Consider the following 18,096-nt stretch of genomic DNA (forward strand, 5'->3'; position numbering starts at 1 on the left):
ATATTTTTCTAACAGTTAAATTCTTTCTAAACGTTTTAGTTGTTGGAAGTTATTATTATTATAATTAATATTAGTAGTATGAAAAAATGTCTTCAAAAGTGGGCCTTTAATCTAGGGGTGTTGTGGGGGCTGCATCCCACCTCCCCCTTTTCTGCCTGGATTCGTCCCTGGTGTGTTGTCTGAGCAGCAAGAATAGATAAGATTTATTTATGCAGAAAACATGACCAGATTGACAGGTGAGAAAGTTTTATCAGTGCTTTTTATGTCATGTTGTCTTCAGAAAGAGACTTGAGGTGAATTTGGGTGGAACGCCAAAGGGTTAGTATTTGTTGCTAATGTGTCGTGAATCAACTGTTTTTAGTGAGGGCACTCAGAGTGACTCAGAGTTTTAAAGAAAAAAGTAAAAATGTCTTTGTAAAGCTCAATCCAGGTGTGCTGTCATCACTGTGCTTGGGAGACGACAGCTGTTTTTTTTTTTTTTCAACTCGGGGCTGCTGCACAAAACTGCAGATGAAAAGCTCACAGCTCACTGAAAGTGGGCAAAGTGGGTAGTTCAGCCGAACCCCTGATTTCTCCCTGCCCACTGGCCAGTTTTAATGCTGCAATCGACCCACAATACAAAAATAATATTAACGCACAGTAACTTGGAAAAGTAACTTTAATCTGATTACTAATTTGTAAAAATTAACGTGTTAGCTTACTCGTTACCAGTGGTGGGCACATTTCTGCTAATCCACTAACTGCTAATTAGTGAAGCTAACTTTTTGTTGGCTGATTAACTTTTCAGCTAACTTTGAAAACCATTAGCGGACCAATTAACATTCGCTAAATTTTGTTCCGTTAACCTTTTGACCGCTAACATATTTTTGTGGGCATAGTGAATAAAGCTTAACAGTTAAACACATTTGTAAAGCCTGAAATCATACATTTTAGTGCCTGCCTGTTACATGTTGCAGACAGACAGCTATGAGAGGTAGATCTCAATCCTCTGCCAGCAAAGGAGAGCTGGCTACCAGTGAGAAAGGAAGAGGGAGCGAGAGGAAAAAAAGATTTATTTTCACAGACATACAGACTTGCACATGCATCACAGGAGTTATGCACAGCAAGGCAGTTTTGACTTATGGATAGAATTTTAAAGAAACTAATTCCAGACAAGTTATTGAAATTAACATCACCTCTGTCGTTTTACAAAGTGAAAATATCAGCTACTTTTAGTAAATGTGTGGCCATGAACCATGGCCGTAAATATCAATTGCCACACATTTGCTAAAAGTGGTGAATCACTTAACAAACAGAATTTTCAGTTTTTAAATTGCCTTTTTTTTACAAATTAAAAAAATGACATTTACAAATACAGATTTATTTGTAAAAACCAACACACATGTTACAGTAACTTGTGTGTTGGTTTTTTTTTACATATACCAACCAACTACTGATGACAGGAAACTAATTTTGCCATAATGCTTTTCGGCATGTGTGTCTGTAAAATGTTAAAACCTTCAAAATTAGTGCATTACTTTAATACTAAAACATATAGCTGATATTTTCACTTTGTAAAATGACAGAGGTGATGTTAATTTCAATAACTTGTCCGGAATTAGTTTGTTTAAAATTCTAACCATAAGTCAAAAGTCTTGCTGTACATGACTCCTGTGATACATCTGCAAGTCTGTATGGCTGTGAAAACATTTTTTTTTCCTCTCTTTCCTTTCTCTCTGGTCACGAGGTCTCTTTAGCTGAGAGAAGGCTGATCTGAGACAGAAGCGCTGGATCGTTGTTGTGTCAGTAGCTGCCAGTGTTCTGGAGTCAATACTAAAAGTTATCGGTTTAGGTTTTAGCTGTAACTTCTGCTAAGTTTTTTAGGTTTTTTATCGGTTTAGCTTTACAAAAGCTAACTTTTCAGTTTGCAGACTAATGGTTATCAAAGCTAACTTTTTAGATAGCTGTGCCCACCACTGCTCCTTACAGAAAAAAGCCGTCAGATTAGAGTAACGCATCACTGACAGCCACACACACTAACACAAAGTCCAGGTTCAGTTGCAAAACTGAGCAGTTATTATCAAAATATTTGGCTCCCCATGCAGATGCAAAACCAGTCACCATACTACAATGCTGTGACACATCATGGCATGAAACTCCACTTGTAAACTTGGCTTGACTTGGCTTTAGTCGGTGGAGGCCTACAGCCACCATTTGTTCTTTGATGACAAACTTGGTAAGAAACAGTAGCACAATAATTGTTCTTTCACGGCTGAACTTTACTGTACAGGCCACAATATGAAGGCTTCAGTTAAATGATAAACTTGGACATAGTAGATATTAGTCTACTTTAATTGGATGGAAATGATGTACTGTATTGCTCTGGAAAAGCTTTGTGGCAAAAGTGCTGTTTCTTACTTTTTTTGTGAAGACCCAAAGCATATTTTCAAGCGCTGCCCAATGTGTTTACTTTGATTAAGGATGTTGCATTGATTAATTTATTTTAGTCTGATGTGTTTCCTATTTTGGCATTTTAAGTATTTTTGTGTAACAGTGTGTACTTGGTCAGTACACAGTAAATTTTGCAGACTAAAATATACTCTGCCAGGATAACATTTGGTCCCAGTCCAAATAGAGTTAAATATACTCTATCACAGTGTAAAATCAACTCTATCATGCTGTGTGAATGACTCTTATTCTAGTTGAAAAATGTGATTTGACAAGATGGTAGAGCTGTTTTCAGTCAGTAATAGAGTGTATTTAACTCTATTTGGATTAGGACCAAATTATCCTAGCAGAATATATTTTACTCCACAAAATTTACTGTGTATGTACCTATATGCACAATTTTGCTACTATTAAAAAAAAAAACCCCAAAAAACGTTTGAAATCATTCCGCTTTTTATGAAGTCCAGATGCATATTCCAGAGGTCTACCTACATCTGTGGATTCTTAAATCATATGTTGGAGTTTTGACATGATTATCTTTTTCCCCTATGACTGGGCTGAGTAGAAAAAAAACCTTCTCCATTTGACATTGTATTGTATGATTTGATGATCAAAAGAGCAGTGAGGGCTTTTTCAAAAGTTTTACAAAAACTTTGAACTTTGAACTACAAGAACTTTGACGTATCAGTTGAACCACTGCAGTGACATTTTCAAGGTGAGCAGCATGTAAGATAAACATATCAACAGTTACTGAGTTACATCTCACAAATAGGAGTGTCTAAGCAAGCACATCAATGGACTTTAATTCCACTAATGATTGACATCCAGCAGCCACACTGCATCACAAGTCTGTATTCATTATTTATGACCTTGAGTCAAAAAGGGATAAGTCACTGGTTTGCATTCATACTTACTGTATAAGTTCACACTTTTTGGATGTACCGCCAGGGTGCTCATCTGTTAGATGCATGCCAGTGTGAGCCAGTAACACACAAGCGCACACACACACACACACACACACACACACACACACACACACTGAAGACACATAATCGCCAGTGAGCCCAGAGCACCATCTTGCTGGCATCAGTACAAAGCACACACGATCATGAATCCAAATGTAAGGATTGCATTCCAGGTTTCAAATCAGGATGTTGGAAAGTCAGTTTTCTCTCTCTCTTTCTCTCTCTCTCTCTGTCTGTCTCCAAACCTTTGGCATAGAGAATTCGTTAACACAGAGCCATATTTCCAGCCTTTGTTTAAAGGGAGCACAGATTCAGCCACATGATTGGAAGCAGATTGTGTGTGTGTGTGTGTGTGTGTGCATGCATTCGTGCATTGCATGCGTTTGTGTGTTTGCAGGTGTGTGCAAGCAGTATGCGCGCGCCTTTTTGGTTTTGGAGTGTAGCTGCATATTTTCAGTGCTTGCATCCTGCTTAATGACTGGCAGAGAGATGACTAAGCATCTGTGTGTGTGTGTGTGTCAACGTAGACTTAAATAGAGGAGGCTACAGTTACTCCTTATAGTCCAGGAATCCACCCATAGACTTGTCGACAATACTGCCAATAGTGACTCATATTGAATGCTCGGAAATACGTATTTTTCAAAGTAATTTCCTGTTCAAATAAAAGTTGACTAGGTCTTTCTGTAAGTGCCAGAGTTACGCATCTTTTTGAGTGTGTTGACAGTGTTTTAGTGGCAAAACGTGTCACTAACATGCTATGAAATGGGCTTGAAAGCAGCTGCTGAATGGATGTAAAATTTTATATGTACAGAAGAAGTTGATGAGGAAGGTGGGTAATGTTCTGTAGGGGGTGCAGAATAGTAGTGGAGGGAAAAAGTGTGAACTGCAGCAAAAGTTAAACTCCTGAGATGCTGAACAGCTGGTGAGATGTAGGTTAGATGTGTTGTGTTCATGTTGAGTGATAGAAAAACCGTCATGCTGGTCGTCATAGCAGAATCCCTGTCTGCATCGGCAGACTGTCGGTGACTGTGAGACGCGGCCATTTTTCAGTGTTCGGGACACAAAAGATAAGTGTCTTAATTAAAAGACACAAGAACGTTTGAATGTTTTGCACGGCGTTATATTAAAAGAGGAAGGCCTGGCTCTGATGGTGCTTAAAAAGTTAACATTTTCTGAGGTTATAGATTAATTACTCTATGTAATGTCATACAACTTATTCATGTTTAGTCGATTAAAACTGAGTAACTCTCTGCACTTAACTAATCTGTCTCTCACTGTCTGTCTTTTCTCCTGGTTAAAGATAAAAAAAACATCTGGATTGTCCTTGTTGCAGCACCAGGCAGTAAAAGTAAAAAAGTTTGAACTTTATGGGTATCACGGTGCGGACTTGATGCACTGTCTGTCACGGTTTGAGTTTTGCTAGGTGTTCTGTGTTATTTTGTTCTTTTGTGCTGTTAGTTATTTTTGCACTTCACTGGGTTTGGTTGGTTTCTTCTCTTGCTGTTTTTTTTTCTGCTTGGGTCTGCCTGTCTTTGTTTCTCTTGTCTCTCTCCCTTTCATCTTGGTGATGGGTGTTTCTCGCTCGCTCTCTCTGGCCACGCCTTGTTCTGATGCTTTCCATGCATACCTGTTCCTGATTTGCTGATTACCACCTGTGGTTATTTAAGCTCACTGGGTGTGTTTGTCTCTCGCCAGTTTGTTGTGCCTTGTGCCCTCATTCCAGCTCTGTTCCTGCGTACCATAGTCCTGCCTGCCTCTTTGTGTGTACCTGACCTCCAGCCTGTTGTTTTGACCACGCCTGTTTGCCTGATGTTTTTTGTACCGCTGCTTTTCCTGGACTGCCTACTTGTGTACAGACCTCCGCTATCTTCTACAGTAAAACCATCTAAAAACCAGAGCTGTTTGATGAGTTGTGCATTTGTGTCCTGCAACTCCAGACCATCCAGCCTGATAGTGTCACTGTCAGAGGTGGCTTAATGTTCCATCAGCCTCTCATTTACAGCAAAGTAGAGCAGTGTAAACAATTAGCAATTGCTCCTTATCCACTCAGCAATGTAGCTGAGTGGATAAGGAGCTGGTCTGCCAGTGTGTTAACCTGGGTCCTACTGAAGCTACTTCTCTGCATTGTCTCAGTCCACTCAACTGTAAATGGGAACCAGCCTCAGCTGGGGGAGTAACCTATGTTGGATTGGCATCCTATCTAGGTCGAGCCATAAACTCTCATTCACTTCATGCAACGGAATCCAAAAATAGGTATCGGTACCAACCAGCATATATAGGATTTACTTCTTCTCTTTAAAAACATTGGATTTCTGAAAGTAAGCACTAACCTGTGCAGAGCTGAAAATAAATGTATTTGAGCCTGTCTTTTGTCTTGGTGGTAAGGGGTCCTTCAAAAATAGAAACCAATATAACCGAGAAGGGAGGGCACTATGGCTTATTTAGATTAGATTAGACAGAACTTTACTGATCCCTTTGGAAGACTCCCTCAGGCAAATTGAGATTCCAGCAGTATTGTATAGCAGCACACAGGGTAAGAAGCACACAGAGTATAAAAAGTGAAACTAAAAAATGATTTGCAAATATAAATATAAACACACAAATATAAATACCAGATATACTGATCGCTACTGATTTACTGGCTACTGCTGTTCCTCTCCTTCCCATCCTCTGTCTTCCTGTTGGATGTGTCCTTCTTGGATATGCTGCCCCCCAGCACACCATGGTGTAAAAGAACACGTTGACTACTACGACGTGCTCTGATGGGAGCTTGATGTTAAAAGTTTTGGAGCTGCTCAGCCGGATTCTTATCTTGATCAAATGTTCATATTGGTTTTTGTTGTTGTGTGTCTGTTTTTAGATGTGGACGAGTGCCAAGCAGTGCCTGGTCTGTGTGCTGGAGGTAACTGCATCAACACAGTGGGATCCTATGAGTGTAAATGTCCGGCGGGCCACCGGCAGAGTGAGAACAACCACAAATGTGAAGGTGAGTCACCAATGGAAAAATACATGAACTTGTTACAGTTAAAATCACAGCAGCAATCATTCTTTGAAATGTTTTGTGTAATTTCTGTAATTGGAGGAGTGACATGAAACTGGTGTAGCAGTAACAGTGAGTCATTCTCAGGTATGCACTGATGTCACTGTGCTGGACATGAAGCCCCGCTAAGAAAATAACTGATCTTACAACTGCTGCTGTGTCTGAACATTTTTTTTTCTATGAAAAATTTTCCTAAATGAAGCAAGTAGTCAAAGCAGCTTTCTGAGTGACACATACTCCCCAAGCCGCCCTGCAGTATAAATCCTACATGTCTGAGGATTAATTATTTTATTCAGGTTTATTCATTGTGATTTAAAAAAAAAATCACTCCTGCTTCTGCACCATCCTGCCCCACCGTGGGACTTAGAAAATCAATGTAATCAATCAATGTGTTTACTTTTGTTTTGTTTTTAATTCAGTTTCATTGTAGTTTGATGGGCCACTGAACATTTCTCCATCAGAATTTAGGCTCTGAATGAGAGAGAGAGAGAGAGAGAGAGAGAGAGAGAGAGAGAGAGAGAGAGAGAGAGAGAGAGACGTGGCCTTCTCCTGGCTCCAGGATTGGCTCTGAACACTGTAAAACTCAATGAGTTAGTTGAACTACCATTTGAGGAAACCGATTGCCTTGAACCATTTGAGTTTGCCAACTTAAATAAAATCATTTTCAAAAATTTAATTGTTATAGTTTTAGTAACTTAACAACAGTGTTGCCACAGTTACTTTGAAAAAGTAATCCAATTACTGATTACTGATTACTCCTTGAAAAAGTAACTTAGTTACTTTACTGATTACTCAATTGTAAAAGTAACTAAGTTAGATTACTAGTTACTTTTTTAGTTACTTTTCCCAGCTGCCAACAACAACCCTCTGCCACCTCAACATGACAATGATACCTGTTTTGCCAAAACTTACTTTATAGTCACCCTTTCTTGACTTCAATGAAAATAAACATTGTTTATAAATGTAACTATTAAATTCATTCTAGCATTTTTCTAACATTTAAATTCTCTCTAAATATTTTACTTGTCGAAATTAATATTATTTTAAGTAGTATTAGTAGTTGTAGTAAAAAAAGGCTTCAAAACTGGACCTTTAATCTAGGGGTGTTGTGAGGGGGGCACATCCTTGCCCCACACCCCCATTCCATCTGGATTCGCCCCTACTTTGGTGTTTGAGCACAAAGAATGGATAACGTTTATTTATGCAGAAAACGTGACCAGATTTACAGGTAAGAAAGTTTTATTGTGTTTTCACATCATGTGGTCCTCAGAAAGAGAGTTTAGGTGCATTTGAGTGGAAAATAGTGTTAGTTGTTGACGCGTCGCGGAGGATCAGCTGTTTTAACGTGCAGATACGGAGCGGCTCAGCTCAGCTCTAAATAAAGGAGGAAAAAAAGTATAAAAATGTCTTTGTAAAGCTCAGTGCAGGTGTGCTGATCACCGCGCTTTAACAGGAGACGACGAGTCGAGCAGCTGCAAAAAAAACGTGGATGAAAAGCTCACAGCTCGCTTAAAGTGGGCAGTTCAGTCGAACCCCGACCTCCTGCCCACAGACCAAGTTTAATGCTGCTATCGACCCACAATGAAAAATAATAGTAACGCACAGTGACATGGAGAAGTAACTTTAATCTGATTACTGATTTGGAAAGATTAACGCGTTAGATTACTCGTTACTGAAAAAAGTGGTCAGATTAGAGTAACGCGTAACGCGTTACCGGCATCACTGCTTAACAATTTATAGTTAATTAAACTTATCTAAATCTAGTTTATGTTTTTCAATAAAAAGTGACAAATTTCTGCCTAAAAAAATTTGCATTACATTTTGGATTAGATTTTTTGATGCATTCTTTGGTTGTGTTGTTATGACTCCACCCATTCGCTCACCTCGGGATGCAAACTCACAATCTCCGGCATGGAAGTCAGACTCTCTAACCAGAAGGCTAAAACCCAGGACTCTGTCCTTGTGACCAGAGAATTCTTTTGAGCTGTTGGGAGTGAGGTTTACAAACTACATGTACACAGCGACACCTGCTGGCCTCGTTACATAAACTCAGTTAAATTGAGGGAAGGGAATTCAATGGAAATACATCACCAACACTTAAATGCCCCAAAACTTTAAATGCACTTAAAGGAACTGAATAATGACAGTAATTCATTTTTGAGTTAGTTTAACTGCCCTTAGTCTGACCCATCCCCTAGGACCTGTTTGCCATGGGAGACCCTACCAGGGGCACGAAGCCCCGACAACATAGCTCCTAGGATCATCCGGGTACGCAAGCTCCCCCACTACAATAAGGTGGCAGTTCGAGGGGGAGCTAAGGGCAGGTCAGAAGCTCCCATGACCAGTATAATTTCAAGGACCGAGACGTCGCCCGGTACAGCAGAGTCTGGGCCCCACCCTGGAGCCAAGCCTGGGGTTGGGGCTCACGCGCAAGAGCCTGGTGGTCAGGCCTTAGCCCACGGGGCCCGGCCGGCACCAGTCTGAAAGAGCAATGTGGGCCCGAACGTGGAATGTCACCTTGCTGGGGGGGAAGGAGCTTGAGCTTGTGAGTGAGGTTAAGAGGTACCAACTAGAGATAGGCAGGCTCACCTCCACGCACAGCTTGGGCTCTGGTACCCAACTTCTGGAGAGGGGCTGGGTGCTCCACTTTTCTGGTGTTGCCCACGGGGAGAGGCGGCAGGCGGGGGTAGCATTGCTCATTGCTCCCCAGCTCAGTCGCCATGTGTTGGAGTTCACCCCAGTGAACAAGAGGGTTGCGTCCCTATGCCTTTGGGTTGGGGACAGGTGCTCCAACTGGGGACTCCATTGTTCTCCTGGGGGACTTCAATGCCCATGTGGGCCACGACAGTGAGACCTGGAGGGGGTGATCGGGAAGCACGGCCTCCCCGATCTGAACCCGAGTGGTGTTCAGTTGTTGGACTTCTGTGCTAGCCACTGTGTTTGTCCATCACAAACACCATGTTCGAGCACAAGGGTGTCTGTAAGTGAATGTGGCACCAGGACACCCTGAGCCGGAGGTCGATGATCGACTTTGTAGTCGTATCATCTGACCTTTGGCCACGTGTCTCGGACACTCGGGTGAAGAGAGGGGCTGAGCTGTCAACGGATCATCACCTGGTGGTGAGTTGGATCTGCTGGGAGGGGGAGGAAGCCAGTCAGACCTGGCAGGCCCAAACGTATTGTGAGGGTCTGCTGGGAAAGACTGCCGGAACCCTCTGTCAGTGAGGTCTTCAGCTCCCACCTCTGGGAGAGCTTCTCCCAGATCCCGGAGGAGGTTGGAGACATGGAGTCTGAGTGGACCATGTTCTCCACCTCAATTGTCGATGTGGTAGCTTGCAGCTGTGGTCGCAGGGTCTCTGGTGCCTGTCGTGGCGGCAATCCCCGAACCCGGTGGTGGACGCCGGAAGTAAGGGATGCCGTCAAGCTGAAGAAGGAGTCCTACTTGTCTTTGTTGGCAGGTGGGACTCCGGAGGCAGCTGACAGGTACCGGCAGGCCAAGCGTGCTGCACCTGTGCAGTTGCAGAGGCAAAAACTCGGGTCTGGTAGGAGTTTGGGGAGGCCATGGAGGAGACCATGGAGGAGGACTATCGGTTGGTCTTGAAGAAATTCTGGCAAACCGTCCGATGCCTCCAGAGGGGGAAGCAGCTCTCCACCAACACTGTCTACAGTGTTGGTGGAGAGCTGCAGTTTCAGTCTTTTGTTCATGGTAATGAGTCATTCACATCATCAGGAGAGTTATCAAGGGAGCCATCAGGAGAGGCGTCTGTCCCAAGCGTGCTGCACCTGTGCGGTCGCAGAGGCAAAAACTCGGGTCTGGGAGGAGTTTGGGGAGGCCATGGAGGAGGCCATGAAGGAGGACTATTGGTTGGCCTTGAAGAAATTCTGGCAAACCGTCCGATGCCTCCAGAGGGGGAAGCAGCTCTCCACCAACACTGTCTACAGTGTTGGTAGAGAGCTGCAGTTTGAGTCTTTTGTTCATGGTAATGAGTCATTCACATCATCAGGAGAGTTGTCAAGGGAGCCATCAGGAGAGGCGTCTGTCCCATCATTAGGAGGGACAGCTGCCCTATCATTAGGAGGGTGCTAACTACAGCACAATAGGTGCTAATTAGAGCTATTGTTTAGTCACTAGCCTATAGCAGTCTGCCTCTTGGTAGGAGGGGGCTGGTTAGGTTTAAAACTCCAGCTTTTGTGGCTTCTGTTTAATCTTCTCTACAAGAGTCAAGACAGAAGTCAGACCACCAAAGCAAGAATTTTAGCTGAGGAAGATTCTGCGATTTGAAGTGAAACGTCCTCGCGTCAAGCAACCCAGTCCAGTTGAAGATTCAAGCTTCTCTACCCTGTTTCCAGTGCACGTCGGGCTCCGCCAGGGCTGCCCTTTGTCACTGGTTCTGTTCATTACCTTTATGGACAGAATTTCTAGGCACAGTCAGGGTGTAGAGGGGGTCCGGTTTGGGAACCACAGAATCTTGTCTCTGCTGTTTGTGGATGATGTGGTTCTGTTGGCTTCTTCGTATCAGCACCTTCAGCGTGCACTGGAGCGGTTTGCAGCCGAGTGTGAAGCGTCCGGGATGAAAATCAGCACCTCCAAATCCAAGGCCATGGTTCTCGACCGGAAAAAGGTGCTTTGCCCTCTTCACGTCGGTGGAGTTTAAGTATCTTGGGGTCTTGTTCACGAAAGAGGGATGGATGGAGCGTGAGATTGACAAATGGATCGGTGCAGCGTCTGCAGTGATGTGGTCACTGTATCTGACCATCGTGGTGAAGAGAGAGCTGAGCAGGGGGGCAAAGCTCTCGATTTACCGATCGATCTACGTTCAGATCCTTTCCTATGGTCATGAGATTTGGCTCATGACCAAAAGAACAAGATCGCGAGTACAAGCGGCCGAGATGAGTTTCCTCCGCAGGGTGGCTGGGCGCTCCCTTAGAGATAGGGTGAGGAGCTCGGTCACTTGGGAGGAGCTCGGAGTCGAACTGCTGCTCCTTCACGTCGAAAGGAGCCAGCTGAGGTGGCTCGGGCATCTTTTTCGGATGCCCCCTGGACGCCTTGCTGGAGAGATGTTCCGGGCACGTCCCATCGGGAGGATGCCCCGGGGAAGACCCAGGACACACTGGAGGGACTATGTCTTGCAGCTGGCTTGGAAATGCCTCGGGGTTCCCCCAGAGGAGCTGGGGGAGGTGTGTGTGGATTGGGAGGTCTGGGCGGCTTTGCTTGAGCTGCTTCCTCACGACCCGACCTTGGATGAAGCAGAAGAAAATGTATGGATGGATGGAGTTAGTTTAGTTAATGGAAATGAGTGACTATAACTTTTTCAAAGTTTGAGTTACATTAACTTAATTATTGTATTAAAATGGAGTGTTTGGCTTAACAGTGAAGCAAAGATCGTCCAGAAAAGGGATTGAAGCTAGTGGTGACACCTTGCAATTTCAGGAAGTGGTCACACAAAGTCCCTTTGTCATTCTATCATGGATTTATTCATAGAAACATGATGAAAAACAACATTGGATGTGCTGGCCTGCCTGTTATCCTCACAGGGTAGCCCAGCGACCTTCAGTAACAAAGAAAACCTGCATCAATCAATCAATCAATCAACTTTTTTCTTATATAGCGCCAAATCACAACAAACAGTTGCCCCAAGGCGCTCCACATTGTAAGGCAAGGCCATACAATAATTATGAAAAACCCCAACGGTTTTCATCATGTCCATCTACTGCCCCAGATCCTTCTAAAAGGGTTCCATCATCTACGTCTTTCCATGTTTGATGTTTCTGTGTTGTACTTAGTTAGATTTTTTTTTTTGTTTGTTTGGTCAGAGCAGATGGTCACCCCTCTGACTGTGATCTGCTTGACGTTTCATCCTACAATGAAAAAATAATTTTCCTTCCCACTGTTTCCAATTAACTGTTTAAGGTTAGACCTTACCCTTGTGAAGCATCTTGGGGCAACTTATGTTGTAATTTGGCCCTATATAAATAAATCAAATTGAATTAAATTGAGCAAAAACCATATGTGCACATTTGTTACAAAAGCTCAATGACCTGAATCACGGGTATGATAGATATTTTTAAAGCACAGATTGCTCAATAGGACAGCGTGGCGGCTTAATGTTGTCTGCCACATAGTGTAGTCTGCCACAGCAACTTTGTACCAAAGACTTCCAGCCATCACTGGTTAGCGTCCAAGGCACAACATTAAATATTATTTTTTATCGATTTTTACTATTTTTCTGTTTTAATATGGAGATCAACATGATGGTAAATACTCAGTGGTGGGGGGGAATGATACTCATGGTGCTGTGATATTGAATTCTAAGATATGAGAATCAATTTTAAAGTACAGAATTTATAGACCCAATCTGACTATTATGTGGCACTGCCTTTGTTTCAATAGCCACAAGAAAAAAAAATAAAAATAAAAAATTAATAAAAATGGGCAGCATGGTGCATTAGTGGTTAGCACTGTTGCCTCACAGTGAGAAGGTCATGGGTTCGATTCCCACCTGTGGCCTTTCTGTGTGGAGTTTATGTGTTCTCCCTGTGTTTTGCCTGGGTTTCCTCCCACATCCAAAGTTAGGTGGATTGGAAAAGTTAAATTATCTGTAGGTGTGCGTGTGGGTGTGAATGTGTTTGTTTGTCTGTATGTGACCCTGCGACAGACTGGCGTTCTGTCCAGGGTGTACCCTGCCTCACCCTCTATGACTGCTGGGATATGCTTCAGTCCCCTGCAACCCTTAATTGGACTAAGCGGTTGAAGATGAGTGAGCGAGTGAGATTGCTAACTAGCTAAACACCACTGACTACTATTTACAGACTAACTAATCAATACATAATATTTCAGATTTCTTACAACATCATATATTTGAGTATGCTCCTCTATTGCCAGATCTAACCACTTTACTCACTCACTCCCTCATTCACTCATCTTTCTCCAGTTAAGGGTCACGGGGGGCTGGAGCCTATCCCAGGCAGTCATTGGGCATGAGGCGGGGTACACCCAGGACAGGACGCCAGTCTGTCGCAGGGCCACATATAGACAAACAAACACAGTCACACCAGCATGCACACGTACACACAACTTAAAGTTTCCAATCTACCTAACCTACACGTCTTTGGACCCGGAGGGAACCCACACAAACACGGAGAACATGCAAACTCCACCCTAAACACTCTAATGTAACTTAAATTCGATTTTGTGGCATTAATGTTGAGCTCATCATGCTTTGTATAATTTATGTTACCGGTGGATTTACTCAGAAAATTGGCAATTCCCTATGGGTGTTTAAAATCTGATGGTGTGTGCAGTCTTTGCACTTGCACGCACGCACACGCTCACAGATCTGGCTGAGTGGATTCACATTACAGTGTGTCAATTGGGTGTAAATAAAATAATGGGTGGCTAAACAGTCTGAATCCTGGTGGGGGTTGTAGCTTTTGGACTGAAACAGACATGTTTGGAGCCTTTAGGGAAGATTCCAGAAAGCATTTAAAGTTTCAGTCAGATGATGTCCATTCTGGTTAAAAAAAAAAAAAAAAAGAAAGGTCAGACAGGCTATACTAATTGGCTTTAAGGGCTTAACTTGTATTTATTTGCATGCTATGCACATACTACTGGGATTTGTGTCACTAGACCCACAGTCAGGAGAAATTCCAGAGAAACTCAGGGAGGCTTGTGTTGGGTGTGCATGTTCCAGCCACTTTCCATTTGGTACCACATACCACCCAAAGGACATTCTAAGAAAAGGTTGAAACCCAGCAGGAGCTCAGTATTGGGAGAATTGTTTGTGGTCTTAAGAGAATCTAGGTCACACCATTAGCGATTGTAACATTTAACCATTAATACTTCAATGAAGTTTCCTACAGAGCATCACGCTGTTTCTAAAACAGAAGAGTCTTTGTTGAGCACAGTTTGTCTGATTCTGTTAAGTTTTAGATCAAAACCAGGAGTTTGTCAATTTATTCCAAATTTTTCATAAATTTAGTCACTTATTCAAAAAGTAACATCTTGATGCCACAATGCCCAAAATGGAGCAACAGCAAATGACAAACATATTGTGATTTGTTTGCTTCTTTTAAGACTAAACCGTAGAGAAGACAAAAAAAAAAAAAAATACACTTCAAAAGACTGTCATAAATGGCTTTTTTTTCAATGCACATCACACTTGAGTTTTGTTTTTTGTTTTTATTTTATTTTCAGAAGAGCCATGATGTATATTTGATAATTAAATAATTAAAAGATATTATGACGTAAACTGCCTGCCTGACAATGTATCTTTAGCCCAAGACTTGGCTGCATGAAAAGTGGTAAAAAAAAATAGTTTATTAGTGTTGGGCAATGTCTAATTAATTACTTAGCATATTGTGATGTGTGCCACACTGTGTCATGCAGGAAACTTATTTAAATCTTGAATTAATATTTTCCATGCTCAAAGTGAAAATTCTGCATCATTTTGTGCCTCTCTGCAGCAGCAGGCTGTTTTGACCACTGCAGCTGAGAGAGATGGCTCTGCCCACCCTTACTCACTCGACCACATTTGGTTAACATACGGTTGCTGCATCGCAACATTTAAATATACAGATAAGGACTTGCTCCACCCTTAATTTTGCCACTATTTGGGTGCCATACTTTTAAGTATATAATCATCAATGCTCAATTTGACCTCCAGGAGAATAATTTGTGGTCCACCATATTTATTATTACTCACTCACCTTCAACCACTTACGGTAATCCAAATATCATATGGCGTGAGGAGGGTACACTCTAGACAGGGTGCCAGTCTGTCGCATGGCCACATATAGACAAAGAAACACAGTCACACCCACACACACACACCTATGGACAATTTAAAGTTTCCAATCCACCTAACCTGCATGTCTTTGGATGTGGGAGGAAGCCGGAGCACCCGGAAGAGAACCCATGCAAACACTGGGTAGAACATGCAACCTGCACACAGAAAGGCCACAGGTGGGAATCGGTCCCGTGACCTTCTTGCTGTGAGGCAACAGTGCTAACCACTAACGCACCATGCTGCCCATTTTTCTTAATTTTTTATTTTTTTTCTTGTGGCTATTGAAACAAAGGCAGTGCCACATAATAATAGTCTGATTGGGTCTATAAATTCTGTACTTTAAAATTGATTCTCATGTCTTAGAATTCAATATCACAACGCCATGAGTATCAGTCTCCCCCCCCCCCCACCACCACCACCACCGAGTATTTACCATCATGTTGAACTCCATATAAAAACAGAAAAATAGTAAAAATCGATAAAAATAGTATTTAATGTTGTGCCTTGGACGCTAACCAGTGATGGATGGAAGTCTTTGGTACGAAGTTGCTGTGGCAGACCTTTTTTGAAATGATTAATTAAGGTTTCTGAATTAATTAAGGTTTCTGAATTAAAGTTGTTCTGATGTATATCTTCATTCAAGGATTGACAGGAAACCTTTAAAACAAAAACAGTCCCCACAGCTCCTCTGGGAGATGCTTTGTTTTTATTCCCTTCTAGTTAATGCACAAACAGCTCCGCTGATGAGAACGTTCATGGAGAAATTACTGAGCTTTTGGAGCAGTTAAGATGTCACGGTTGTCTGACTGTTTTGGGCACAACAAGGCACCTGGTTTTATAGCCGGCATTTAGTTCAGACTCCGCTTAACAGTCTCCCCTTTTTTCCCCTTTCTGCTTTTTTTTCTGCTTCTCCTCCATTTTCCTTCCATAAATACAGTCATTTGGCTCTGAACCAGCTGTTAGTGCTGAACAAAAAACACTTACAGCATCTGGGATATTTTCTCATTACACAGACCTCCCCATAGCGCTGACACGCACAGATTCTCACGCACTCACGCTGTATAAATACACACAGACACTTTTGCTTATCGGCTCAGATTAGATGAAACAGTGGACCAGTGTTATCTTCACATATCATAGAGAGTTTGAGATACACACACGTTGTGTCTTTGATGGCTCGGTTGGAGGCGTTTATTCAGGTGACAGACGTTTCCCTTCACACACACAGTCTGTGTGACGCATAATGTCTGGCGTGCTGTTACCGCTGCAGACACTGGGTTTATTTGGCTGAGCTTTTACAGCTTCACTTAGGCTGCCAATCAGCCGCTGCTGTCAGGCAGCAGCCTTTTACCGTGCCACGGTGAGAGCGACTACACGTATCCACACTGTGACACACAACGGCACATGTTCAAGAAAGAAAAATGCACTATTCTGAATGGCACATGCACACCTATTACCGCATGAAACCACGTCTGCACTTGATGCCCAACGGTGGTGGAGTAATTGCATATGCATATAAATAAGTGTGGCATGTCATAAAACCAATACCTTCTGGAACTTTACTTTGGGTTTCCCCCATCATGGAGCAATGAGGGCCCCTTTCAGTGAATAATGCATCTTAACACTGCCACAGAGAACAGCCAACTGAGGTACACCCTGCCAATCGCTGTGTCCAAAAGTTCTCAGGGAATGCTTTGTGAGTTAAACTGTGGTCTGTTCGTGTGAAACAACTGAAGCGTTTGTTCAGGTCTCTTCTAGTTTGAACATTAGTTTCAGATTTGCTGCTAATTCTAGATTGAAATGAGGACAGGCACTTCGGGAAAACAATACCATGACACTGATTCATGCATATAAATTCTTTGTGATTCAGTGATGCCATGCCTATTTCATATTTTATTGCACAAACATAGCTGTCGATTAAATTACAGATTTCTGCTCTGTTTGAATTCGATGAATTGATGAAGAGATTATAGAGTCATGAGGTCACTAAACAGAGGTGTTTCTTGATGCTGATGTCTTTGCACAAGAGTAAAGTTCCAAATCTTTAGAGTCCTGGTGTGTCCTGTCTTCAGCCGGGCTCCCATCGCCAGTATTTGACACTTGATTGTGTACATTTTTGGCACACACACAAAAAAAGAAGTAAATATTGGATACCCAATTGGAGCCTGAGGTAAAAGAACATTCTGAGCAATCTGGAAAGTTTTAAACATGTTTAAAACATTTGTAATGTCAAGACATGTAATGAGCCACAAAATGTGAATAATTGAATGTAATTTGTATAGATAGGGTGATATTTAACAACAGTCAGGGCAAAGTGAGTGTGGAATGATGCAGATGGAGAAGATGGATTTTGGCCAGAGTGTGGGACAGCATGTAAGAAACCTGAAACACTTCTTGCTCCACTTTCACATTACCAGATCCACACACACTATATATCTTACTTTCATCTTAAAGAAGGCTTAAAATAAATCATTGCTGCTTGAATGTGGATTTGGCTGTTCAGTTATTTTGAAGCCAGGCTATAGTTTAAGATAAAATTAAAATACAATGCAGATTGTTTTCTGTTTTGGAGCGAATGATTGAATTGGTGAAAACTGACCAGAGCAGGGAGCGGTCTGCAGTGGCTGTGCAGAGGAGCAGTGGAAACGTACAGCTCGTATGTCTCCATGAGTGATCCATACTTGTACTCATTGTTCTGCCATCATGCACATATATATCATACAAATGCACTGTATCTATGTGGCAAAAGTAGAATATGCAGTGATAGGGACCTACCTTTCTGTGAGCAGAAGCTTCCTGATACTCCTCTGCAACATAATCCCATGAAAAGCATGTCACAGTCTTCAAAAGTAGACATGTTTGAGATGTTAACAGACAG

General features: G+C 42.4%; 1 protein-coding gene across 1 annotated transcript in view; it reads left to right on the forward strand.

Annotated features, from left to right (window-relative positions):
* fbn2b (fibrillin 2b) overlaps window positions 1-18,096 on the forward strand; it is a 229,559-nt gene that overhangs the window by 118,885 nt on the left and 92,578 nt on the right. Inside the window, exon 8 of the mRNA XM_034179854.1 lies at window positions 6,253-6,378. Coding sequence (XP_034035745.1) covers window positions 6,253-6,378 — 126 coding nt within the window. The remainder of the gene's footprint in view (window positions 1-6,252; window positions 6,379-18,096) is intronic.

This window comes from Thalassophryne amazonica, chromosome 10, assembly GCF_902500255.1.
Source record: "Thalassophryne amazonica chromosome 10, fThaAma1.1, whole genome shotgun sequence".
In the NCBI taxonomy this organism is placed as follows: Eukaryota; Metazoa; Chordata; class Actinopteri; order Batrachoidiformes; family Batrachoididae; genus Thalassophryne; species Thalassophryne amazonica.